The sequence below is a fragment of the Tetrao urogallus genome (assembly GCF_951394365.1).
Source record: "Tetrao urogallus genome assembly, chromosome: Z".
Classification (NCBI taxonomy): Eukaryota; Metazoa; Chordata; class Aves; order Galliformes; family Phasianidae; genus Tetrao; species Tetrao urogallus.
Genome location: NC_136816.1, coordinates 25,655,509 through 25,680,764, shown reverse-complemented (window position 1 = coordinate 25,680,764; position 25,256 = coordinate 25,655,509). Strand labels below are relative to the sequence as shown.

The 25,256-nt window shown below is 39.5% G+C and overlaps 1 protein-coding gene across 1 annotated transcript in view; it reads left to right on the top strand.

Moving 5' to 3' along the window:
* Positions 1 to 3,156: 3,156 nt before the first annotated feature.
* WDR36 (WD repeat domain 36) overlaps positions 3,157 to 25,256 on the top strand; it is a gene marked incomplete at both ends in the record, with an annotated part of 28,821 nt that continues 6,721 nt past the window's right edge. The window contains 17 exons of the mRNA XM_079548482.1: positions 3,157 to 3,303; positions 4,105 to 4,132; positions 6,228 to 6,328; positions 6,799 to 6,916; positions 7,745 to 7,877; positions 9,506 to 9,560; positions 10,397 to 10,529; positions 11,936 to 12,111; positions 12,679 to 12,799; positions 14,751 to 14,816; positions 15,733 to 15,816; positions 17,234 to 17,388; positions 18,492 to 18,606; positions 19,837 to 20,002; positions 20,259 to 20,367; positions 21,120 to 21,199; positions 23,650 to 23,757. Coding sequence (XP_079404608.1) covers positions 3,157 to 3,303; positions 4,105 to 4,132; positions 6,228 to 6,328; positions 6,799 to 6,916; positions 7,745 to 7,877; positions 9,506 to 9,560; positions 10,397 to 10,529; positions 11,936 to 12,111; positions 12,679 to 12,799; positions 14,751 to 14,816; positions 15,733 to 15,816; positions 17,234 to 17,388; positions 18,492 to 18,606; positions 19,837 to 20,002; positions 20,259 to 20,367; positions 21,120 to 21,199; positions 23,650 to 23,757 — 1,895 coding nt within the window. The remainder of the gene's footprint in view (positions 3,304 to 4,104; positions 4,133 to 6,227; positions 6,329 to 6,798; positions 6,917 to 7,744; positions 7,878 to 9,505; positions 9,561 to 10,396; positions 10,530 to 11,935; positions 12,112 to 12,678; positions 12,800 to 14,750; positions 14,817 to 15,732; positions 15,817 to 17,233; positions 17,389 to 18,491; positions 18,607 to 19,836; positions 20,003 to 20,258; positions 20,368 to 21,119; positions 21,200 to 23,649; positions 23,758 to 25,256) is intronic.

Genomic DNA, 25,256 nt, shown 5'->3' with positions numbered 1-25,256 from the left:
TTGTGATTAGAAAAAGAAAATCCAGCATCTCCCAGAATACGAGAACAAGGCATCCTTTCAGAACATGGAGGTTTGTTGGTTTATTTGGCAACTTTGGGAGAGTGTTGAATGCAGGCATCCCCAGGTGTACACTATGCCATCTGGAAAAAGAAGCACTATTGTTTGCAGGAAATAGCAACACACATGACACGTATTGACCATTTAAGGGTCTCAGCAGCATGTGTCCAGGTAGGGCTTGCCTCTCTAGATGCTAAGGCCTCCCTGAACACCGCAGGATTTCAGTGCATGGCATTTCACTTAGTGAGACAGATGTCACAACTGCAATCAGAAAGCATCTCTCTTCATTCACACAGCCCGGCATGAGGGATGCCGCACTCCAAACGAGCAGTTCCCAGATCCACACGGCCGAACCCCGGGCAAGAAGGAGGCAGCAGCCGGCTGGAGTGAGAGTCCACTGGTGGTATAAAAGCAAAAGACGAGAAGAGGATACTCAGGCACGCGATATTGCCTCATCGGCTTTCGCCCGCCCCCAGCTCCACAGACCAGAAAAAAACCGTTTTCTCCTAAGGCAACGGCAGTCCTCTTGGGTTTCCTTAATGACACAAGCCAGAGAGGCATTCCTCGAAAAAGAACTTTTTTTTTTTTTTTTTTTTTTTTTTTTTTTTTTTCTGAAACAGAGATACGGTTGCGTCCACAACCGCCACCCCGGCGGGGGTCCCGGGGCTCTTCCCATGAACCGCTTCCGCGGGGCCGGGAGCTTAACCCTGCTGCCCACCTCACCACCTGGCCCCGTCCCTCTGTCCTCCAGCCGTCAGCATCCGAAGACGATTCAGTGGACGTGCTCCCGGGCCCCTGCACGGCTCTGTGAGCCGCGGGATCGTTCGGCTGTCTGTGCACGAAAGCCCCATACTGCCCCTGCCTGCCGGTAGCCACTTTCCCATAATCTCCATTATCGGAAGCACGTCGCGTGTTTTCGCTGCAGCCCCCGGGATGAGCCACGCGCTGCTGCCCGAGGGCTGTAACAGCATCAACTGCTGTCACAGTTCCTTGTTTTGGTTTGTTTGGGGCTTGGATGCTGCGGTTGATTACTGTTCATTATCCCGGATTTCTTTTAGAGTCAGTGACACTTCAAGTCTGAATGCTTGTTATTTACAGTTCTGGAGAGAGGCTCATGAGACGTCCAAATAAACCCCGGTTATGGAATTGGAAACCATCATTTCCGTAGGCGTACAGGTACATATATGAAGCCGGCGACGATCCGAAGCCCAGCAGGAGAAACACAACGTGCAAAGGCACCATGGATAACGCAAAGGGTAACCAGCCAGCTCCGCTAGCGCTCAGGAGCACCCGCGCCGCTCCCTGCAGACCGCCCTCCGTGCTCCTCGGGTCACGTCGCGGGCGCGAGAATTAACCTCTGGCTTTTTCTTACACAGTCTATTGTGGCTTCATCATCTTTCTTCAGATCGCCGACCTACCGCGGGAGGCCGCCTACAATTTCAGCCTCTGTCACCACGAGGATATACGAGACGATCTCCTAAACGCTTTCGATGAGCGCATGACATTCAACGAGGTTGGTGGTTGCTTTGGTGGCATCGGCGGGAAACTGTCGGCACGGCACTGCCTCCACGATTCTGTCCTTGATGCTGGCAGCTGCTTTCCGAAAACGCTGATCAGCAAGCCGGGAGCCAGCTAGTGTAGTAACTCGGAGCACAGGACGGGGAAGTTATCTTCTCCTCTCCTCCTCCGGCGACCCTCCTAAAGCGTGCGCCGAAGCTGGGACCGGCAGGGACGGAGTGCAGGAGCTCTGCTACCAGAGCGCTCCCGATCCCCGGCAGAGCCCTAAGACGACAGCGTAAAACCGCACCGACGCCGAAGACGGTTTCACGGTTGCAAAGGCGATAAGTGGTTCAGAAGCTCCGCGGGTGGTTCGCTTGCACTGACAGCGCCCAGCTCGAGGACCGGAGGCTCCGGTCGCACCGAACAGCCCGCCGCCGCCTCCCGCCAGGCGGAGTATCGCCCACTGCCCTGGCCGCCCCTCTGGGGCGCGGAGATGACCTCCCCTCCGTCTTGTCTCCCTCCAGGGGCCGTTGCTCGATTTTCACACCTGCGAGGACGCGTCCGCGGGCCCGCAGCTGTCCGAGGTTCGTCCGGGTGAACGCGGTCCCCGACGGCTACTTAGCATCCCCAGTCCGTGCGGAGCCGAAAGATAAAAATCAAGACACAGAGGGGAGGAGGAGACGGAGGGGAGGGAAGAAAGGGCAAGGAAGGGGGCAGAGGGAAAAGGAGGGATAGAAGGGAAGAAGAAAGGAAGAAGAGCGGGGAGGACGGTGGCGGGGGAGGCAGGAAGGGGAGCGGGAGAGAGGAGGGAAGAGGGGACGTGAGGAGAAAGAGAGAGAAGGGAGGGGTGAGAGCGGGAGGGGAAGGCAGGGGGAAAGGACACGAAGAGAGGGACGGGTGGAGAATGGGCAAACGAGGGAAGGGGAGAGAAAACAGAGAAGACAGGGAGGGGAGCGGGGCTTTAGGGGGCCTCGGCAGCGGGAGTGTGCCCGACGCGACCCCGCGGCTGACGGCCGTGCTCCGCAGGACGCCCGTCGGGCGCAGCAGGAGGGCCGCCTGCTGGAGTGCGTGCTGGACGGGGCGCGGGGCTGCGGGGAGCTGTGGCTGCGCACGGTGCGCGTGGTGCGGCGGCGCTGCCGCGGCTATCGGCCGCCTCAGGTGGGTGCCGCGGGCGGGCAGGAGAGGGGGGCGGGGCGCGGCCGACGGCGGGCGCTGACGGCGTTGTGTGCAGGAGCGGCGGCGGCGTGACGAGGTGCGGTGCGACGAGCGCAAGGTGCAGGAGGTGATGGCCATGTGGAGGAGCTACATGAACTTGGAATAGACGGACAGGCAGATGTGTGATATGTATTTTTCCACCGGACTCATTATTTATTGTCCGCGGGCCGAACGCTCCCGCAAATCGCGTTAACTTATTGAGGAGCGCCGCGGCCGCGCTGTACGGGTGTGCCATTAAAGCATTTCCATCCCACACCATACCGCGCTGCACGCTGTCCCCGCGCCACCGCCGCCGCGGGGAAGCGCCTCGGACGGCGCACGGCCCCGCCGGAAGTGGGTTGCGACTTCCGGGCTGCGCATGGCCTGGCGGCCGCGTGCAGCAACATGGCGGCGGACCGGGGAGCGTTGTTCGCCGGGTTTCGCGCGCTCGGCCGCTACTCCAGCCACGTCCCGCACGTTCTGCGCTACCACGGCCGACACCGTGAGTTCTACGTGGCCACCGCGGTCGGGCGCAGCGTCCACACCTACAACGTGAGTCGCGCGCGGCCCCCGCGCTGAAGTCGGGGCGGTGGCGGGAGGTGGCAGGCGGCGAGGCCGTGCTCGTGGCGGCCGGGGCCGGGGGTTGCCCCGTGCCGGGACCTTCGCTGTTGGCAGCACGGCGCAGCTCGGCGCGAATGGAGCACCGCGCCTTAGCGCCGGGGCTGCGGCGATCTGAGGGGCGATCCGATAGCGAAAGAAATGAGTGCAGTTCCGTCTTGTAACGTGAAAGCATGTGATGCTGACTTTTTTTTTTTTTTTTTCCTTACAAATAACGTATATAAAAATAATAAGAGAGCTGTATTAAGTTATTGTATTTTACAGCATAGCACAAGCTGTGCAGTGCAGATTTTCCTGTGCCTCTGTTAGCTTTTTAGTGTTTGCTTTTGTCAGGCGTCTTCACAGAGCTTGAACCATCAGCATCTCTGGGTGCTGATGATACTCACTGAAGCAAATTCCACGTGAACAGAGTTAAGACTGAGAAAATATGGAATGAAGTAGAAGCAGAGATAATGTGAAAACAGGTTTGTTCAGATGCTGCAAGATATCCTGTGTGTGTTTAGCACCATGCACTTTAACTTAGAGTTTGCTGAATGGCTGTCTTTCAGCAACTGTTATCCCTTGCCTTTTGAACTGCTGTCTGCAGGTTTTGCCTTAGACACTATTGTAAACTAAGGGAAATCTATCATTCTTTCTTTTGAGGCATGCAAATTCCTAATCTCAGCTAGGCTAGATCCTAGAGTTTTGAATTTCTGTAGCAAATTCATCACTAAAATTGTCTTTTTCTTGTTACAGGTGAAGAAGCTTGGTATTGTTGCAGTGAGTAAGTATGCACAGATTCTTGTTTTTAGGTGTTTTTTTGTTTTGTTTTGTTTTGCTTCTAATGTAATAGCTGTACCAATTCCCATTTTGAAAGGGTAAAATGATTTATGTTTGCTACTATTTTCAGTGAGGAAGTCTCTGAAATACTGGGTGTTAATTTGGAAACAGGATTGCTGTTTCAACTATGATTTAGTTCTCTTGTGCATATGCCTGTGAACCTCTTCTCACTCTGTTTTTCCAAAACCACCTCTAGGCTTTGAAAGAGCAAGCATCAATTAAAGCTGTTATTTCTACTCTTCATTGTTTTTATGGCTACTTGAAGGAAAATAATTACTGGATCATAACAGATGGCACTGAAAGTCATCACAGTGTTAAGAATGGGATGAGCTGCTGGGGACAAAGGACATAAAAGCATAGCTTGACGTAGAATTGGCTGTGGGTGACAGAGCATACGCCAGGTGTCAACATGTTCAGTGCCTTCATCAACAACCTCAGCTTCAGTCTAGCGAGGTGTTGCGGAGTGTTGGCACAGGGCCAGCCAGCTGAAGCCATGCAGTATTCAGCAAGACAAGCAGAGAATGCTGCACCTGGGTTAGAACAAGCAGCCAGGAGCTGACTGCCTGTATGGCACCCTGCTGATAAGTCGGTGGGGTTGTGCTGATGCCAGGCTGAGAGCGGGCCAACAATGCAGGAAATCCAAATAAGATAAACACTGTGCTGAGCTATGGTAGGAAGACAACCAGCAGTTTTGCAAAAGCTGTTGTTGCTCTGTACTTTGCGATGGTGAGACCACACATAGACTGTGACAGCCAGCTCAGGGGTAAGGCATAAGAAGATACATTGAAGTAACTGGATCTGCTTGGTTTGGTGAGGAGATAAATCACAAGAAGTAGCCTGTTACTGGAAAGGTACTCACAAAGCTGAAGTTGTGTGGGTGGTGGTTGACACTGTAACAAGGGGCAACAGCCAGTCTGCAGGTTCAGGCTGGTGATAAGTCAGTATTCCTGACTGAGGGAGAGCTATGATACAACGTAGATAGAGTTTCCCAGAAGTTTTCAAGACTCAGATGGCATAGTTAAAGATAACTTGATTTAAGGAGTGTTATAATGTGGCTTTGAGAGGAACTTTGAGAGGCTTTGAGTGGGATGACATCTGAAACACTTGGCCAGCAGTTAGGTGATTCAGGAGCATAAATGCTGTCCTGAAAAGTAGTTTTCCATAAAGTTCTTACATGGATCTCAACCAAATATTTTTCATTAATAGCTGAGCTCATAAATGGGACAGTTAACTGTTACATAGGTGGGACCAGATTATAAATTCAGCAGTGAAGACGTAATGCTATAAACAAATATACCTTCTGCCTTCAGTGTACAAAATGGTAAAAAATGCTGCACATTTTCTGAAATCCTTTTTATTAGACTGTACCTTTTAATAGACGATCACATACACTTTCTTGTGAAATGTGATGTTGAAGATTGGAGATGTTAAAATATAGAGTAGTGATTGAGAAAATAAATGATCCGCCTCTCTGGTGGGTGGTTGTTGTTTATTGATGTTATGCAGTTGGGGCCCGTTTTCAGGAGTATCTTGGCCTAAGCAGGCTCTAGCTTTGCAGGGTACCTGATTTCTGTGACCTGATTGTATCCCTCATCATCATCATCATCATAAGTAGAATCAGAGCATAGAATCATAGAATAAGTTGGGTTGGAAGGGATCTTTAAGATGATCTAGTTCCAGCCTCCATGCTATAGGCAGGGACACCTTCGTCTAGTGTTTCCACTGGGCTGTGTGGCTTTAACAGTCTGTAGAAAGCGTTACATTGTTGTTATCTGTAAGCCTTCAGGAAGCTAACATGTGCCTTGAAGTAACAATTCAGTAATTTATGAAAGAACCATTGGAGTTGGTCAGTGTGATGTTACTTAGCATTTTACTCGATGTGATATTCATAAGAGCTATCTCAAATAAATGTGCTCTTACAGAAATGCCTATAATAAAGCAGTCTTGTTAGCATGTCACCAAACTAAACAAACACACTGTCAGACTTTATCTTTGGTTATGAAGGTGAAACCTGTTGAATTTTTCTGTTTGATTTGCAGGCAATGCTTTGCTACAGGACATTACTTGTTTGGCAGCAGACCGAATGTTGATATTTGCTTCATATGGCGATGTTTTCCATGCTATTGCCAGGAACAAAGAGGTTTTTAAGAGTTTACTTATTCATTGGTGATACAGTTAGTTTTCTGCAAACTTGTATTTCCATAGCTGTTTGTTACCTTTGCTTTTAAGAAACTGTTTTATCACTCCGAATGTAGAAAATTAAATAGCATAAAATGGAAATTTGTAGTAACAGATTTCATGATGGCTGACCGATGTTTTATGTATTAATTGCAATAGTAATTTCTTAAAATTCTATTCATAATTACTGAATTTGAATAAATAAATAAATAAACGATTTAAAGATTATTTAAAATACCTTGCAAAAAAACAGCTTTTAATATCAAAGAAAATTTTATATGTATATTCTACTTAACGTTGTGTGGCCTTTCCATCTATTTTATTTAAGATTGTACTCATGCTCATGTGTATTAACCATCCTTAAACATTGTGCTGACGTTGTATGCTACCTGAACGTTTTATACTGAAAACCTCCCTGTTAAAAATTTTCAGGTAGTGCATACCTATGAAGGTCACAAGGCAAGAATACACCTTCTGCAGCCTTTTGGTGATCACATTATCTCTGTGGATATTGCTAATGTTCTTATTGTTTGGGATATACAGTCAGAAGGTGAGAGACAATTTTTATTATTGTTACTATGCTACGGTATAACACTGTTAAACTTTCAGTAATTAAAAAAGAAGAATGTGCATGTTAGGAAGTAGATTATTCAAAAAAGAAAAAAATTCTTAAATGATGTCGTAACTAAAAGTAATTTGAAGTCATAATTTTAGAGTAATTTTTCATTGCTTGGTTCTGCACCACGTGTAGATTGTCTTTAACATTCCATAGAAGTGAAATGTGCTTTACAGAAGTAACACATCAGTGGTACCTTTTTGGTTAAAGACTTTGGGTACATCTCGGAACCATCTCGGAAATCCTGTAATTCCTTGATGTTTATCAGTCTGGATAAGAGTTAATTCTCATAAACAATCTTACGATTGTGTCAGCATCTTCTCATGCCATTGAATAGTGCCTTATGGAATCCTGCTTCAGTGGTCTGAAATTTTTATCTTTAGGAAGTATTATCAGAATGGCTGCAAATAGCCTTTAGTGATTTGAAGTTGCTATAACAAATAAAAGGTATGCTAATGAAAAGAGGTGTTTTGCTCAGGCAGGAGCCTGAATCCTTCGGAAAGATATAAATCACTACAGTATTGCCAACCTTGTTGTGCTAGGTAGTCTTATAAGTAAAAAATTTATGTTGAAGCCAGCAGATGCTATGAAGTAAACAAGCCTAGCGTGTCCTGTTATGCATTAGCTAATCCTTTAATGCAAGAAACACCAGTTATGTGGTTTATGTAAACTTTCTTCTGCTTTTTACATTTGCCGGGGGATACCAAGCTACAGGTTTGTGGGGTATTACAATACCATTTTTTCTTTTTTTTTTCTTTGCAGAGGAGTATCTTCAAGTGGTTTTTGATAAGGCCACTTTTGCAGTTTCTACAATTCTGCATCCAAGCACCTATTTGAATAAAATTCTCCTTGGGAGTGAACAAGGTGGCTTGCAGCTGTGGAATATAAGATCCAAGTAAGATTCTTAGTATCTTAGTTATACTTCATGCTCCAAGCAGTTTTGGATACAGCAAATATTTTTAAGTGTGGTAGCTTTTGAGGATGGAATGTTTTACTGAATTCTTTGGCGTCAGTTTTCACTTGGTCTGTCTCCAGGAACAGAGAATGTTGCTTCTCCCTGCATGCTGGTATCTTTCAGACTACGTGTTATTTACTGTCTCTGCAGAATGTCAGGGGTTGTTCAGGAATCTTTTTTATTAACTTTTCTTTTTTTTTTTTTTTTTTTTTTTTTAATTTCTTGGAATCACATACCTTTCCCATGAAAATAGTTGAAAGAATAGTAAATGCATGTCCAGGCTTCCTGCCTCCATTTGGTTGGTGTTGGTCCAAGGCGCTGCTGGCAAGTAGTGTGGAGGCGATTAGCATTTGATCAGTAGACTTAAGAAAGAGATGTGTAGACATGTAGTTGTCTCTGAACATGTCCCAGTTGAACACTGTCCAGATGACAGTATATCATGTTTACTATGATCAACTGCTTTCTCACTCATGGAGCTTAACTTTTGCTGTATATTAATATATGTACTGCAAATAGGTGTTTATTCAGATTGCATGGTTGAATTTTTTATTTCTGTACCTGCTGTGTACTTTCTGTGAAAGTTAAGTTTTTTTTTTCCCCTCCCGTTCTGATGTTTCAGAAGCGTGTGCTGTGAAAATCGGGAAGTAGAAATAATCTAGAGAGTATAGAGAAGTAAATGTTTCTACTCGTGTTACTTTTGTGTCTCTTTAATGCAAGTCACAGCTTGTAGGGTGCAATATATCGCAGATGTTAAAAAACCTTGATTAAATGTCTTGGTTTCTTGCTTTGCTATTTAAGAATTTACATAACTCTTACTGTCCTTTTGGCAACTTTGTTGTATTAAGCAATTTCTATTTTCCATTGTTTGTTCCCTCCAGAGATTATTTTGTGGATGCATATTGGCACAATTAGATAAAGGCTAAATTTGTAGAACTGAAAGGAAGCTTCGGTAGTCTCCAGCAAGAAAGAAAAGAAAGATAAGGATAGATGCCTGCTAGCAGTCTTTTAAGAATGACTAACTTGGTGGTAGAGGAATAATTTTTCGCTTGTGTCTGTTCTGAAATATTGCCTTGATTAATTCACATTAAGTGCTGTATGACTACCTTGGTTGTCTTTTCTCTCAATAGTATACATAGTAGCACAGCAACAATGTTGGTATGCCTTTACTATAAATACGAGTTACTTTGCAGAGGTGTTACTCTGCAAGTAAAGGATTTATTTTTTATTTAGAAGCTGACTTTGCTTTGTGTGTTGATAGGAGTTTTGAAGATGTGTGTTTAAAGCAGAATAGTAAGGGAAACAACTAACAACAAATGAGTCTTCCTCTTTATTCTTGTTACCTAATTATGTAATCTTTGAAATATTAATGCAGTTTTTTTTGTCAAATAGAAATTACTGGAGGTTTTATTCTGAAACATAATTATTACTATTTTTTTCTTCTAAGAGGCATTTAAGAGCAAAAAAACTTACATACTTGTTTGTGTAAATGCATGAAAAACATTCATCTTAACGTGAAAAATCCTGAAAAGTTAGTTGATTGATTATTTTTGGGTTTGTTTGTTTTCCAGCAAACTCTTGTACTCATTTCCAGGATGGGGCTTGGGGATCACAGCTCTCGCTCAAGTTAGTATTTTTTTCATCTTACTTTCTTATGTAACTGTTCAAGAATAGGAAGCAAAATGCTGTAGTTTAAAATGGAAATAATATCTGTTCTTTTCAAGACATGCTAGTAACACCCTACAGCATATCAGGCAATACGAGGCAAGATACTGTAGTTTAAAATGGCATCAATGAAAGTAATTTTCAAGACGTGCAAATAACCCTCTATTAGATACTGAAGAGAGGTAGATTTGAAGGCTAGTCCTAGCTCTGTCGTGTTCAGCATCTTGCATGTTTTTGGCTCATCGCTTTTGTAGACTTTATTCACTGAATTACATAATGAGTTCTCAAACAAAAAGACAAACAAGGTGTTCACAAGGCACCAGTGCATTGTGTTATTTCCATGACACTGGTAGTTTCTTGCTACTTAAATATTTTCACATCACAAATAGTAGTAAGTTGTAGATTTTATCGATTCAGGCAAAGATTTTCTAATTGCTTTGTTTTTCCAGATATAAAAATGAATTTGAAATTACTAGTAGTATTTAAAGCTTTGCTAACACCTCTGAAAATGATCTGTGTTGGTCTTGTGTGAAACTTCTGAATGTGTATCTGTGACTATATATACATACCGATCTTCCAAAATTATTGGAAACTTGAAATATTTTTCTAAGGAATCAAAACTTCTGAAAATGTAACTGTTCTATTCAGTGAAGAGCAGATGTGAAATCCTCCATCTCTTTTCGTATTAAATGCTTAATAGGGTTTCTCCTGCAGAAGATGCCTTTACTGTTTGTTCTGGTACTGATACTTACAGGGTGGTTGCAAGCTTTTTCAGTTTTCTTTCAATGTTTCCACAGGCCCCAGCAGTAGATATTATTGCAGTCGGTCTTGTATCTGGTCATATCATTATACATAACATTAAGTTTGATGAAACTCTTATGAAATTCCAACAAGACTGGGGCCCCATCACAGCAATATCTTTTCGTACAGGTAGGTCTTTTTAAAGTGCGTGAAACAGCACTAAAACTAAATGGAATTTGGGAAAATGTTTTGAACAAGCATTTCAGAAACAAAGTTTGGAATGAGAGTGTTCGTTTCAAAGGCTGAAGATAAGTACACACTTTCTTATGTACTGCACTGGAGGCATGACAGGTGGTACTCTTTTTTCAGTAAAAAGTAAACTGTTTTTTAATGTTCCAAGAGCTATCGTAGTACACAGCTGTTGGAGTTACTGCAGAATGATCAGTATGCTGTGAGTGTATAAACTTAATTCTCAGAAGCATCTTCTCTGTGAACGTGCATTAAAATGTTAGTACTTGAATGACTAATGAATGGATGTTTCTGCTGAATATATTTGCAGCTTTTTTTTTGTTTTGTAAATACCGAAGCCAGTTACAGTAGTGTCGTTTACTGCCTACAGAACCTATGATACTGAGTCTAGTCTCTCATTTGAACAGAGAAATATGTAAATCTTAACAATGTGAGCTTTGATACAGAGCCTGTATTTGCGTATAAATATAACCTGGTTCTTTTGAATTCACGTGACGTTTCAGTCTTTGAGTAAAGTACTCTTCATTTAAATCAAAATGAACTTGCAAAATTTCCATTTTGGAGAATGAAGCACAACCACAAAAAGAAAACTCTAGGCCTGTTTTAGCTGTCCATGGATGTGACTATGGATTAGAAACTGTCTTTTGTTGAAGATGAAAGTTTGGTTACTAACTATGCAGGATATAGAGGGTTTTTTTTTCCTTTTTTTCTTTTCTTTTTTTTTTTTTTTTTTGCATTGACATGAACTACTTGAATATTTGTGGAACTTAGTGTTATGAGTTAGTTTCCCTGGTATTAGGCAGGAAGAAGAAGTATAACAAAAATTAGAAATATTGTGAAATCATAATTTTACTTAGAATGCTTGAATAAAGATGTTATCAACTTCGGGAATTCATTTTTGAAGCTGTTGAGCAAACAAACTTAATAGGTTGTTTTTTTTTTTTTTTAAAAAAAACGGCTGTCAACTTAAGGTAATACAGTGGCTATCAGATTCTGAAGTGTGAAGGTTTGAAGAAGAAACTGGGGTATGGAATGACTTAAGTGAATTTAAGACCTTTCATTCTTTCAAAGAAAACTACTAGCCTTGCCTACTGAATTTGAATATGTTTGGTTCTATCTGATATGAAAAAATCCTGCTTCTATTACAAGTGACTTTCATTTATTTTCTGTTTGAAATATTACAAATACTTCAGTTAAAACACCTTTTTAGAGCTAGCATGAGAATTACTGGTTTCTTGTGATTGTAGCCTTTTTTGCATCAGTTTTAATATGTGAGAAGTAAGTAGGGACCTGATGACCTGAAAGTCAAAAAACAAACACAAAAATTTGATTTTTTTTCTGAGCAGATGGACACCCAGTAATGGCAGCTGGTAGCCCAGTTGGTCACATAGCTTTGTGGGATCTAGAAGAGAAGAAACTGATGAGTCAAATGCGAAATGCACATTCCACAGCAGTAGCTGGTATGTCATTTGTCCCTGGAGAGCCGCTTCTTATTACTAATGGCGCTGATAATGCTATAAGGGTAAGTGATGGTAATGGCTGCTGTCTGATGATGTCTTTGGTTTTCTTTTGATCATGCACTCCTCTAAAGTGTTGATATGTACCCCAGATTGAAGTAGTAACTTTTAAGAGATACAAATACAGCAAAACTCAAATGACTGAAGTTGCTGGCTCTCAGCTGATTTGTTAGTCTAAGGTTTTGTTGCCTTATCATTTGTCATTTATTGCTTTATGGTAATCTTGAAGAATAAGACTTTGTATCCATGCTTCCTAAACCACAGTTTATATCCTGAAACTAACTTAAATCTTAATCTGTTCTAGTTTTTATTAGCATTCTGGCTCATTAGCTGTTGCAGTTGCTAGATGTCATTTTGTTCCTTGCTTTCTTTGACCTGGTAGATTGTCATACGACCAGTGGGCAGCAATCAGCTGCTGCATTGCAGTCCTCCAGAGTTTTGGTGTCGGACGTGAATGCCAGTATGTGGAGTTTGCTCAGCTTCCAGCTTACCCTCTCTCACTTCCAGGGAGCGTAGTTGTTGGCACTGCAGTATTTATCATCTTAATTTTTCTGCTTTCTGTGGGGAGGCAGGTGTGGATTTTTGATGGACCCGGTGGTACCGGACGTGTATTGAGAAGCCGAATGGGACATAGTGCACCACCAACAAAAATCAGATACCATGGGCAAAATGGAGAGCAAATCCTTAGTGCAGGTATGAATTCTAATTCTTATTCAGTCTGATTTCCTGTTGTGATGAAGGCACACAGCCTACCAAGGTTTGTTTTGTTAACGTAAAAGAACTGTGTGTTACCCATGAGATATATTATGAAATATAGAAAGTTATTAGTGAGTGGAGATAGCATTGTTCCTGCATTAGACTATTTCACGGTTTCCCTTAAGGAGCATGCAGTGGTGTTTGGGCTGAAAAGTAGTTACAAGCAGGCAAGCTTTGAAGCTGTTTTTATTGTCTGCGTTTATGTGTTTAACAAATAAAACTTTCATTTTTGTCTTAGAATCTATCAGCTAGTCAAAGTGAAAACCACTTAACAACTTTGTCAATTCTGTTGACAGAAAAAAGTAGACAACATCATTTATTTAGTAATTCGCAGGAGCCAGTCTACTTTTCCCACTAGCTTAGCAGGATTTATGGATTATGATTTCTTAGTAATTTGTTGCAGCTTAGTTTTATGTGTGGTATGTCTCCCCAAGTTTTATGTGTAATATGTCTTCCCAAGATCACTTGATACCAGTATTTTGATCTGTGAGTGTGTAAGAGACTACCCTTCCTTAGAAACCAGTATATTTAAAAATAAGTTAATAGACTGCTACAGAAATTAAGTACTAGCTCAGAGTGCTTGGTGGCCAAGAACACTACCACAATGGCATAACAGAAACTTAATGTAATCTTTAATTATGCTGATGTAATTAGATTGCCTACGTGAGCAACATTTGAAAACATGACATTTTTATTTTAATATGGCTCAGCAGTACATTGATTATACCACTTTTGGCCCTACCATGTAAGGGAGGCATGAACACATTTGGAAAAACTCCAGCATACGGTCATGAAGGTGCTCAGTGGAAAACTCCTCTGAGCAGAGTGTGAATGAGCAGGGATTGTTTGTTTTAAATCTTTTCTCTAGAATGGGCTTCCCTCTGAGTAAACTTCATAAAATTTCACTGCTGTCTGTGCCTTCATCCTGCTTGATGTGGCTCTGAGTTCCTGCTATGTCTGTCCTGCCTCCCAGTCTGAAAAATCTTGTTTCTTTGCACTGTCCTGTCTCTGAATGTGGATTTCTCTGCCTTATGGAGGCTTTTTATTACACCATTTATGATACACAAGCAAAGGTGTTTGAGTTCTAGTAGTTACTCCATTGTCTTTCAGATTCCTTAAGTATAAATTACTGTGAATAATTTTCTTTCCTAGTAATAGTGTTTTCTGATTATTCTGACCTTCAAATAAAGTGCAGTTTATTTTACATGTTGTACAATTACATTTTCTGTTAGTTTCTGATTCTGTCTTGTCCATATCTGCCCCATATAGCGTTTTGTTCTATTTGCCAGATCCATATTTGTCTTCCGTACCTTTATTAAATTGAATTACTCAAAGTTCTGTGAATACTGATGACTGCCTAGAGACATTATTGTGCTTGTTTGCTGGGAGATGGAGAGCTGTGCCTTTACCATTTTTTATTTTGATTAATTTACTGACTCGCTTAGGTGTAGTTCTTAACCAAATGCGGAATATCTTGGGTAGGGAAAGAAGGGGTAAAGAAAGGAATATTGGTGGTGGTGGGAGTAGCATAAGGTTATGGGAGACTTTGGAAGCATTTGAAGAACAGAACAGTATTTATATGGTAGTAATGATAGAAAATATGTAACATTTTGATTTTGTGAGGGACAAAATGGGGATATTGTAGGAGTTGAACACAGAGAAGATTTTTAAAAAAAATTCTACCTGTGATACAAAGTATTAGGATATAGACCATAGAAAACTGTGTTTAATTTGTTACAGTACTTATATTTTTTTCTCAGATAAGAATGTTTGTTAAATTACTTTGGGTTTCTGAGAATTTATCTTCTGCTTTTCTCATTCATCTGGCTTATGAGTGAATAGAAGGTTGAGTTTTGCACTTCAGTGTTTTCTGCTAATATTTTGTCAGGTCAAGATGGAACATTGCAGTCTTTTTCAACAGTGCATGAAAGATTCAATAAAAGTTTAGGACGTGGTAAGTGTTTCAATCAAAATACAAATATTGTTGAAAAAAACCTGAAAAGTATTTATGTAAACAGATGTGTTTTCACTTTAACAATTGCATGAAAACCATTTATTTAACCTCTCTGCAAACTCAGTCCTTCCTGATAAAGTATGTTGTCAGAAGTGCTTGGCTGATGAAAAGTAATTTATGTAACCTCAAAGTGCAAATTTTATCACTGTGGGAAATGTTGGTATGATTTTTGTATTAAAAATAAATAAATCATCCAGATGCAGATATTTATCATGCATAATTTTAACTTCTTTTCTCTTATTTGAGTTTTGTTTGGTAGGCTAAATTAATGCAGTTAGTTTGGATTTATTGTCTTCATTTTCTTTGATTCAGTGGAGAGTTTTGTTTAAAAAAAAAAAAAAGTGTCTTTGTATGCTGTGTTGCTTAAGGGCCACATTTTCATTTTTCTCATGGAGTGAGACTAAGATAATTCTTTTAAATATCTGTATATGGAATTGTGTGTATCTAAATAGGCATGATTAATCGTTATTTATATCTTCTGGGGATGAATTTGGAATTTTTGAGTGTGGCTGTTCAAATAGGTGAATGTTTGTATTGCTTGATGTAGTCTAGTCCTGTTAACATCACACATTTAGTTGTGATGGTGGATCTCTGCCTTGGTATGTCAGTACAAGATCCTGGAACAAATTATTTGAGTACTGCATCAGTGAATATATTAATGGAGTGATTAGCTCAGTATTTTATGAAATTTGACAGACGCTCTGTTAGAATCTTCAGACCCTACTGAACACCAGTGCTTGTTGAAAGCCAAATTTTTCAAAGTTTAATAGGAACTTTACATGTAGTAAATAAACTACTTTTAATCTCTATTCTAAGACCTAGCCATGAAACTGAGACACTCACTTACTTTTTTAAGGTTCAATTAACAAAAAGAAATCAAAAAAGAAGGGTCTTCAGCATGATACAATGGCACTTCCACCAATTACAGACTTTGCTTCAGGTAAGTAGTCTGAGATATGTGTCAGCTCATCACATCTTTAATCTTTTAACCCTCAAGCCACAAAATGTATTGAAAGCTTGTGCTGCATCAAGATGAAATCATTGAGACCACGGCTCTTCTTGAGCTATGGAATACAATTCAGAATTGTATGTTATCTCGTAAACTCTTCTTACATTTTGAAACAGCAGTATATTTTAAATGTCTCCAATTTAACCAGCTATTGTCTTGAAAATTTCCAACATGAGAGCCAAAATCTTATGGCACCCATGTTACTCTTGGCTGGTGAACAAGCACTTAGGGAAGTGAAGATCTTTGTCAGATAAGGAAACCCTGGTTGCAACAGTTGATTTATGATCTCCTGGTTTGTGTATTTGAGTCACTGTTCAGAGGCAAATTTCAGTTACTCAGTTTATTTGAACTTCAGCAAGTCTATCATTTAGAAGCAAAGTCATGGTTATCTGTGCCTTATCAAAGAGGTTTTTCTTTAAATGAAAATTGTCCTCTTTGTATTTCTGTCTTAAAGACAGCCGTTCCGTCTTCCAACTGTGGTTCAGTGCTTCCTGTGCTGAAAGATTTGGACTTATTATATCACGTAGCCCTTCTGTCAATAAGTATTTATATTTGGTAGAATTCAGTGATACTTGTAGAGTTACATATATAAAATGCTTGCTTTTTTTTTTTTTTAAATGAATATTAAGTCTTCTGCTTGATTAATTTAAAGAAAAACTACCTTAGGTATGTCTGCAGACATCAAACATTGATAGAAGTACATTCTAGATAGAGTTGCTCCTTTTTTGCTATATTGGCTGTGCTGGTGTATATCAGTTTGTTTCTGGTTGCTTTACTTTTTAAAGGTGTGGAATTACCAGTTTCAAGATCTGAACATTTTTCATGTTTTCATTTATTAATTACAGAAGAAGGTGCAAAGTTGCTCATTAATTAGAACCCTGCATGACTGATCATATTTAGATTTAAAGTTTTATTACTAAGCTTTAGAGGAAAGGTTTTCCTGCAAATGCAGAAAAAGCTGCTATGTAGCACTGGTGTAGTTCTTAAAAACTGCTCAGGTGGTTAAACTAGTCGCTATGGAAATGTGTACAGCTTGAACAGCTATTTAAGCTTAAATATGCTTTTCAAACCACAGAGACTGAAATACACAAAGACTTGAAATGTAGCACATGAAAAAAATGTTTGTGGTTTTGTTAGCCTTTCAGTTACAATGGTAAGTGAACAACTTTGCTTTGGTGGTTTTTTGTTTTTGTTTTTTTTCCTGAATAACCCCTTGTTTGTCCAGCAAGAAAACTGAAGTTTATATTGCTTTGTGTAAGGGTATTTCAAAATACTGTGTCTTATATCAGAAAAAGGTTATTTGACTTCAGAGTGATTGTTTCTAAAATGAATGTATATTGTGTTGCAGAGGTGGCTCATCAGAATGACTGGGATGGTATTGTTGCTTGTCATCAAGGGTATATAACCTGTACAACCTGGAACTATCAGAAAACTTCTATGGGAACTCATAAACTGAGGCCAGAAGAATTTAGCAAAAACAAGCCTATTGATATATATGCAACAGTAAGTTTATTAGTTAATTTAGGATACTGTCAGCATTACAGTGCTATTTTGAATTGTTTGTAGAGAAGCAGTATTTATAATGAAAAGGCACTTATCTGGAGTGTTTTAGTTACTTTTCAGAGTTGTTTATGATGGCTGCCTTAGAGTGTCTTACTGTTTTGTAACGTTAAGAGAAGTATGCATCTTTTTTTCCTTACACATACAGGTTAATTGCACATTTTATCTTTGAATTCAGGCGGATTGGTGATTGATGTTTACCTTTAATTTCTCAAACTGACTTAGATTCAACTATACATCAATAATTATATGCTTGTGCTGTATATTATTAAACTGAAGGGAAATTGCTGAAAATGTGTGTTTTCCTGACAATATGGAAAAATTTATTTTCAAGTTGTGAACAGGATATTTTCTTTAAAATGCTTTGGAACTTGAGCCTGACCACAATGAAAGTCAAGCAGTCAATAAAATACATTCAAATGTTTGCTAAGGATTTATGAGTTTGCAATGCAAGTAGTTACTGTAGCACATATAACTCATTTGCTTTGCACCCAGACTACTTGTTTATCTTGTTTTCTTTTTGTGACCTTACACTTAGGAGTTAAGTGGTGGAGGAGTTCAGCTGTAAATACCTACTTTCTCTTAATCAGATCTCTTTTAATAGAGATTAGACCTTATTGTTTCTCTGTTTCTTACAACTTAAATTCTATGAATTTATGCTCTTTTGGGCTACCATTGTCAAGGCTGATGTTGAAGTAGTGGCAGCAGGTGTGCTTTATGGTAGTTACTGAGCTGCACGCAGTTGCTCATTTAGGCTGCAGCTTGGATGTTATTACATATGACTTCTGCAAAAACAGATGTAACTAAGTCATTATTTCATTATCTTTTATAGGCATGAACCATCTCATTTATTACTTGTTACAAATTTGCTTCTTTTAAGATCTCTTCTGTCTACTTTTTCAAGAGGTTTATTCCATACAGTTTTCTTTGAAGTCTAATAAAAATTATACTAACATTCCTAATACATTTTGTTAACATTCCTAACAGTTTTCCTAATTCTGCAGTTTAAGAATTATTTTCATAGGCATTTTTATTCCCTTTGAAAGGCTGTTGATATTACCACCTGTGGGAACTTTGCTGTAATTGGGATGTCAACAGGACAAGTGGATGTGTATAACATGCAGTCTGGCATTCACAGAGGGCGCTATGGCAGAGAAAGAGGTATGAATTTCTTAAAACTGAGTCTTAATGGAGTAGCAACAACTTTGAGTTCTGTGTAAGTAGTCAAGCACACCTTCTGAGTTGAACTTGGGAATCTGTTCTATTTCTGTAAGTAACCTATGCTGTTCTATTTTGTACTATAATCGGAAGTAATTTGAGTCCACTTATTCAGAGCATGATCCCTGCTGGTTTTGATATGTATGTCTGTTTGGTTTTAGTCTATACAGTTACCAGAATGCTTAGCATTAAAATAAGACCCTGGGTCGTAGATATCTTTGAAATACTCACATCTCCAGTATTGGCTTCTTGTTAGCCAGATACATCTCACAAAACATGAAATGTTTTCTGCTTAAAAACAAAAAGATACTTTGCACAAGAAATAGAAATCCTAAGGAATTCCAGTTCTTTGCATGTGCTGGTATTTAAATATCCAGCTGCAAACTTAGGGCTTTGTGGGTGATGGTATTCATCTCCTTTTAACATTGCTTATGTAGATATTCCATGTCATGGTATGTTTGCTGCCGTTTCGTAAATCTGAAATGTGTATTGGTGCCTTTATAGTCTGATGTTTTTGTTTGTAGAAACAAAGAGGGAATCCCAGTGAGTCCTCAAAGCTTGCTGGGCTTTTTGAAAGCTGTCTAGTTTAAGAAACCTGAAGTTATCTCTTACAGTAGCGGGATGAAAAAGTAAGCCCTAGACAGAGATTAAGAGAAGGTCGGTAAGGAGTTATGCATTGTCTCTACACGGCAGTATCAAGTTCCTTGTGGAGGGAAAAAAAAAAAACAAAAAACAAAAAGAACATACTTTGTGCAAGATCTGAAGCAGTAAATTCTGAGTAAGAGTAGTAGTCTCCATAAGTGACAGAAAAAAGATCTTCAAACTTAACGTTAAAAAAAGCTCCCCAACTGAAAGCCTAAATTAAAGTTAATCTTCAGGTTCAACTGTATGCACCTTTTGTTTTGTGGTTTGAATTAAATTACGTTCCGCCTGGGTGTTAACTTGAAAATCAGTTAATTTTGCATATTTTGCATATTTGGTTTCTGTACTGATTTTAAAAAAAAAAAAATGAAATTCAACTGGTCTTATCAGGTCACTTTAGACTTTTTGGTCACGTTTTACAGCTCATTTAGTGTAGCTAGGCTAGGCAATGTCATGCAGAACAGTTAGCATTATGCTGATTTCTAAATTGTATTTAATTTTGAGACAAAACTCTTTTCTCTTGATTTCCAGCTCATGAGGGGCCAATTAGAGGGGTAGCAGTGGATGGATTAAACCAGTTGACAGTCACAGCTGGAAGTGATGGATTAATTAAATTTTGGAAATTCAAAGCTAAAGATCTAGTTCACTCTACTGATCTTTCTTGTTCTCCAAGTGGAATTCTGCTTCACAGAGATAGGTAAGAAAATAAAGCTGTTTTATACTGTTTGCTGTAGATAAATTCTAGGTGACATTGTAATGGAAATTGCATTTTTGGTGCTTGAAATACAACAGGCTGCTGGTTGTACAAATCATATTGCTAGACTGAAGAAGTTTGTGTTATCCTGTTTTTCTCTAGATTAATTCAGGATAAAGATATCCTGAAGTGAGGTTAGTAAGTGGTTTTCATTTATCTCTGAATATTCACTGACATATATGTTATTTATTCTTGGCAGTGGCATTCTGGGAATTGCCTTTGATGACTTCAGCATTAGTGTTTTGGATATAGAAACCTGGAAGATTGTCAGGAAGTTCTCAGGACACCACGGACGTATTAATGACATGGTAATTTTTAACTCATTTTCTGCAGTAAGTTTTATATATATATATATATATATATATGTATATATATATATACACCTTATTCATTCTAAAGGCAGAGTCTTCTTTGCAAATATTCAGTCACCAAGTATCCAAGTATTGTATTCAGCAGTGAACGGTAAAACTGTAGTATAGCAGTTTTGATGATGTTCATTTTCATGTTAAAATGTGTCGTTCAAATGCATGTGTCTTTTTAGGGTACCTTGGTATTTTAATATAACTTTACAAGAAGCTAATTTGGAATTTAACAAAATAAAACACCAGCAAATAGTGTAAGTCAAGTTGAGGTGTAGAATTCAGCTAGTCTTGAAGTATACACGTAGAAGAGCTGAACCAGGTAAATACATGGTGTAAACAGATCTGAAGTTATACAACGCACTGATGCTTCCTTACTTTATGATTTATGTAGTTGTGGTTTGCAACGTTCACTAAGATACCCTGTTGTTAGTGTCTGATTTAATTCTTCATGTTAGGAAGTGAGTATTTGATTTCTTCAATTTTATGCTACGTTGTTTAAAAGTGGGGTCCAAAATACTTAAAGCCATATGGAACAGGTCAGTATATTTAAACCTATTGTGAAATAGTTTCTATTTTTGTTCTTTTCACTCTTTAATAAGGTGTTGTCAATTTTGTTTTATGGCCAGATCATTTCATCATGATCTATGAAAGTCATCTAAAACAAAGCTGTGGCATTAAAATTGAGTATTTTATTTTAGACTTTCAGTCCTGATGGTCGTTGGCTAATAACTTCATCAATGGACTGTACTATTAAGACTTGGGACCTTCCCTCTGGATGGTGAGTTGGTTGAAAAAGCTGTAGCAACAAATGGTGTGAACTCCTTTCTGTCTTCTGAGTGGCAAAAAACCTTCCGGCTTGATTATCTGTCACCAAACTGTACTATCTGATATTCAAAGTTTTGTTCAGTTATCTTGATGAGTGAGCAGCAAATACAGTAATGTGCTGTTCACAGTCGTCACAGTCGTAATAACAGGAAGTAGTCCATCTGCATGTCAGGAACCTGATAGCCAAAATGTAACCACTGTTATTTTCCCAACAAATGTTCAAGTAACTGAAATCACTTGTGAGGACAAGGTTTTGTGCCTTTTTCAGGGAATGCAGTATAACCAGTGTCTTTAAGATCTGATTATGAAATTAAGAGTTTTCATGTAAGTATAAAAAAAAAAAGTATGAATGTCTTTGTCCCAAAGCAGTTATATATTCAAAATAGCAAGAGACTGCTTAAGGTGAATTACTTCCATTATGCTGAAGTATTAATCCAGTTTGTTTTTTGAACTGAAGCCTGTTCTTAATTAGGTTCATTTTAAAAACATGTAAGTTTTACTTCAGAAATTCTGGTCAAGCAGAGATCTAGATATGACATGACGTTCCCTGTTGTTTTTTTTGTTTGGTTGCTTGGTTGGTTTTTTTTTTTTGTTTGTTTGTTTTTTGTTTGCTTGCTTGTTTTCAGAATTATAAGAAAATGTTTTGTAGGCTAAGGAATTTATTGAAAAGGAGCAACAGCTCTTAATAAAAATCTTCAACTCAACCAGGGCATGATTGCTACAGCCCAGCCTACCTCCAATCTTAATGAGCTCATCTGCATTGGTGAGCACCAGTTTTAGTAACATTTCTGTGGTTGGTCTGTCTGACATCTGGACCAGGAAGTTGTCCTCAGTGGACTCCAGGAGTCTCGTGGGTTGTTTACAGACTTCCAGTTGCTTTCCTAGCAGATGGAAATGCTTTCCTAGCAAGTGGTTGAAATACCCCATCAGATAAGAGCCTGCAAGCATAATGATTCTTGTATCTGGGGCTGGAAGACCTTGTCAACAGTCTCCCTTAAGTCTGGTGGCCTGAAGTAGACCTTGACAACCAGACGTCCTTAATTTTTACCAGCAAGCTTTCAGCCTGTTTGTGGCTGTTTCTCAGAGGCAGTCCTTTGCCATTGGTCAGATATCGGGGGCAGCTCACCTGCCTATCTCTTCTAAAAGCTCATAGCCTTCAACTGAAGTATTTCAGTTTTTTGGCTGATCTCACCATGTCTCTGTGACAGCAATTAGGTCATAGTGATCTAATTGCACTACAACTCCTTGTACTTGTTTTCCATGTGTGTGCATTGGTGTAGTGGCACTTTAGCTGGGGTATTGGCTGTGTTACATTCTTGGAGGAGCCCTCTTTGGAACAATTTTGGGTCTTCTCCATGCTATTTCTTAAATTGACAGTTCTCCGGCTCTTCCATCAGTCAGAGGTGCATCCCTTTCCCCCATAAACTCTAGTTCTGCTGATGAGTCCATCCAGTCTGCTCCTCTTGTCCCACCTGGTCAGTTGCATCCTATCTGACATCAGCATGCCCAGTCTTTCAAAGGTGCAACTGAGATCGTAGATCCCAAAGCCCTAAGCGTGGCATCATCCATGCTGCCATTCACCTGATCTATTCACATCCTTTTTCATGGGTCCAAGTGTCTGTCAGTGAACACATTCAAGTACTTCATGTAGTTTGAAGTAACTGAAAATGACATTGTGAAAAGTGACAAACCTTGCAGTGAACATGAATTTGTATGGAAGTCCTACTAGGATGTGTGTCATCCAGTAGTTGCAGCAATGGTTAGAACTCAAAAGTGACTTGTTGCAATAGTCGCACACGTCTGAATATTTTAACTTCCTTCTTATGTGATTTTTTTTCTTTCCATTTTTCTGCAGTAGTAAAAGGAGTGATCAGGGAATGGTATAACATGCTGAAATTATGATAATGTCAAGAGAAATAATACTGCAGGAAGTTGTTCATTTTTTACTTGAGGGACATTAGACCTCCAAGTTAATCAAATGCATGTGATGTATCTGTATAGAATGGAAGAATTAACAATTGATGGCAGAGAACTAACTAAAATATGAGTTCAGAGCAGTATGGGGCTGCATGGAAGTATGAAATCTATTGCCTCTGGAAGTGCATTGGGCCTAAGGAGCTGAATGTGGACAGACAGTTCATCAAACTTCCCTCAAAGTTTCTTAGGAGGCAGAATAAATGTTCCAGCTGTAGCTGATAACAAAGTTTTATGAATGTAATTGGTTTGTTGCCCAATGCCACTCATTCACTGAGTTTATATGATGTGTTTGAATACTTCTGTTATGCTAGTTTGCATATGTGTTTACAGTGTCCTGCTTGCATTCAATCCTATTTGTGCTGTAATTTAGATACGTATAGAACAAAAAGTTCAATTTGCTAACGACTTCTCTTTTCTCTCTTTTAGCCTCATAGATTGCTTTCTGCTAGACTCTGCAGCAGTGAGTCTTACTATGTCTCCTACAGGAGATTTTCTAGCTTCAGCCCATGTGGATGATCTTGGAATTTATTTGTGGTATGTAATATTTATTTCTGTAAAGAACTTCAAATGGGGCTGGATGCTTTCAACCACTGTCATGGCAAATGTATGTATCTCAAGAGCTTTGTCATCTTTTCTTCTAAAAGACTGAGGTATTCTCTGTTGCTGTGAGCTGTAAATCTTTAAATCTCTTGTCGTTAATATACTTACTCTGATAAAGGAATGATTTTTTTTCTGTTTCTCTCTGTAAACAGTTCTGTAAACCATTTCTGTGAGTCTGCTTTTTTCTTGATCTTTTGAGTATTATTGCTCATACAGTGTTACTAACTGAGGGGCTTTTATTAGTGTACAAAATTGTCTGAAATTCCTCAAAGGAATTTATAAGGAATTATTAATTAAACTATTTATTAAGTTATGTTTATTTATTTATTAATGTTAGGTCAGCACAAGTGATAAATGCATCTCAGTTAAATTTGATACAAGTTGAAAGCAAATGATTGGCTAGGGAAAATAAATAAATATTATTTATTTTTTTGATGGTTAGTTTTTGTTTTCCTGTTGTCAGATGAGTGGATTAAAGGCTCACAGAATAGTTTGGATTGGAAAGAATCTTGAAGACTGTCCAGTTCCAACTCCCTGCCATGGGCAGGGTTGCCACCCACTAGATGAGGTTTCACAGGTCCTTATCCAGCCTGCTTTTGAACACTTTCAGGGATTGACCACAGCTTCTCCGGGCACCCTGTGCCAGTGCCTCTCTGCCCTCTGATTAAAAAATGTTGTCCTCACATCTAATCTAAATCTCCCTTGTTTTAGTTTCAAGCCATTCCCCCTTATCCCATTGCTATCAGACCATGTTAAAAGTCAGTCTCCCTCCTTCTTGTAAACTCCTTTTAAGTATTGGAGGTCTCCTTGTAGCTGTCTTTTCTCCAGGGTGGTCTTTTTCATAGGAGAGTTGCACCAGCTTTTTTGATAAACTCTGTGGCCCTCCTCTGGACCCTTTCATGCAGCTCTGTGTGCTGCTTTTGCTGTGGGCCCCAGGCCTGGATGCAGTACTCTTCATGGGATTACCTGAGGGGTGTTCCCTTGTTGGACCTTTCTGTGATTAAGTAGAAGAGGTTTGTTAGAAGTAATTACAAAAGTTCTTATCTACCTTAGGCTTATAATGGCAAAAAAGTCATTTACCTAATTGCTCATGTGCAGGTTTCAAACTTTTAGAAAATTTGTTATGAATGCCACTCTGTAATTATTTGAAAGTAGGATGAATCATTTATATTTGCACAATACTTTGTACCTACTAAGTGCAAGCAAGATTTTTAGGTAATTTTGCCATTGGAAATAAATGCAGAAATTAGCACTGATTGAAGTAAAACTAATTCCTATTGCTATATGAAGTCTTTGGCAATGCTTTAGCATAAGTCTTCTATTTCAGACTTTTTAACAGTACATATCAGTTGCATTTCATTTCATGCTCATCTGTTTATCTTTAGTGAAACCTGATGTTTAGTTAGAGCGCGGTAATATTAGGCCGCAGTGGA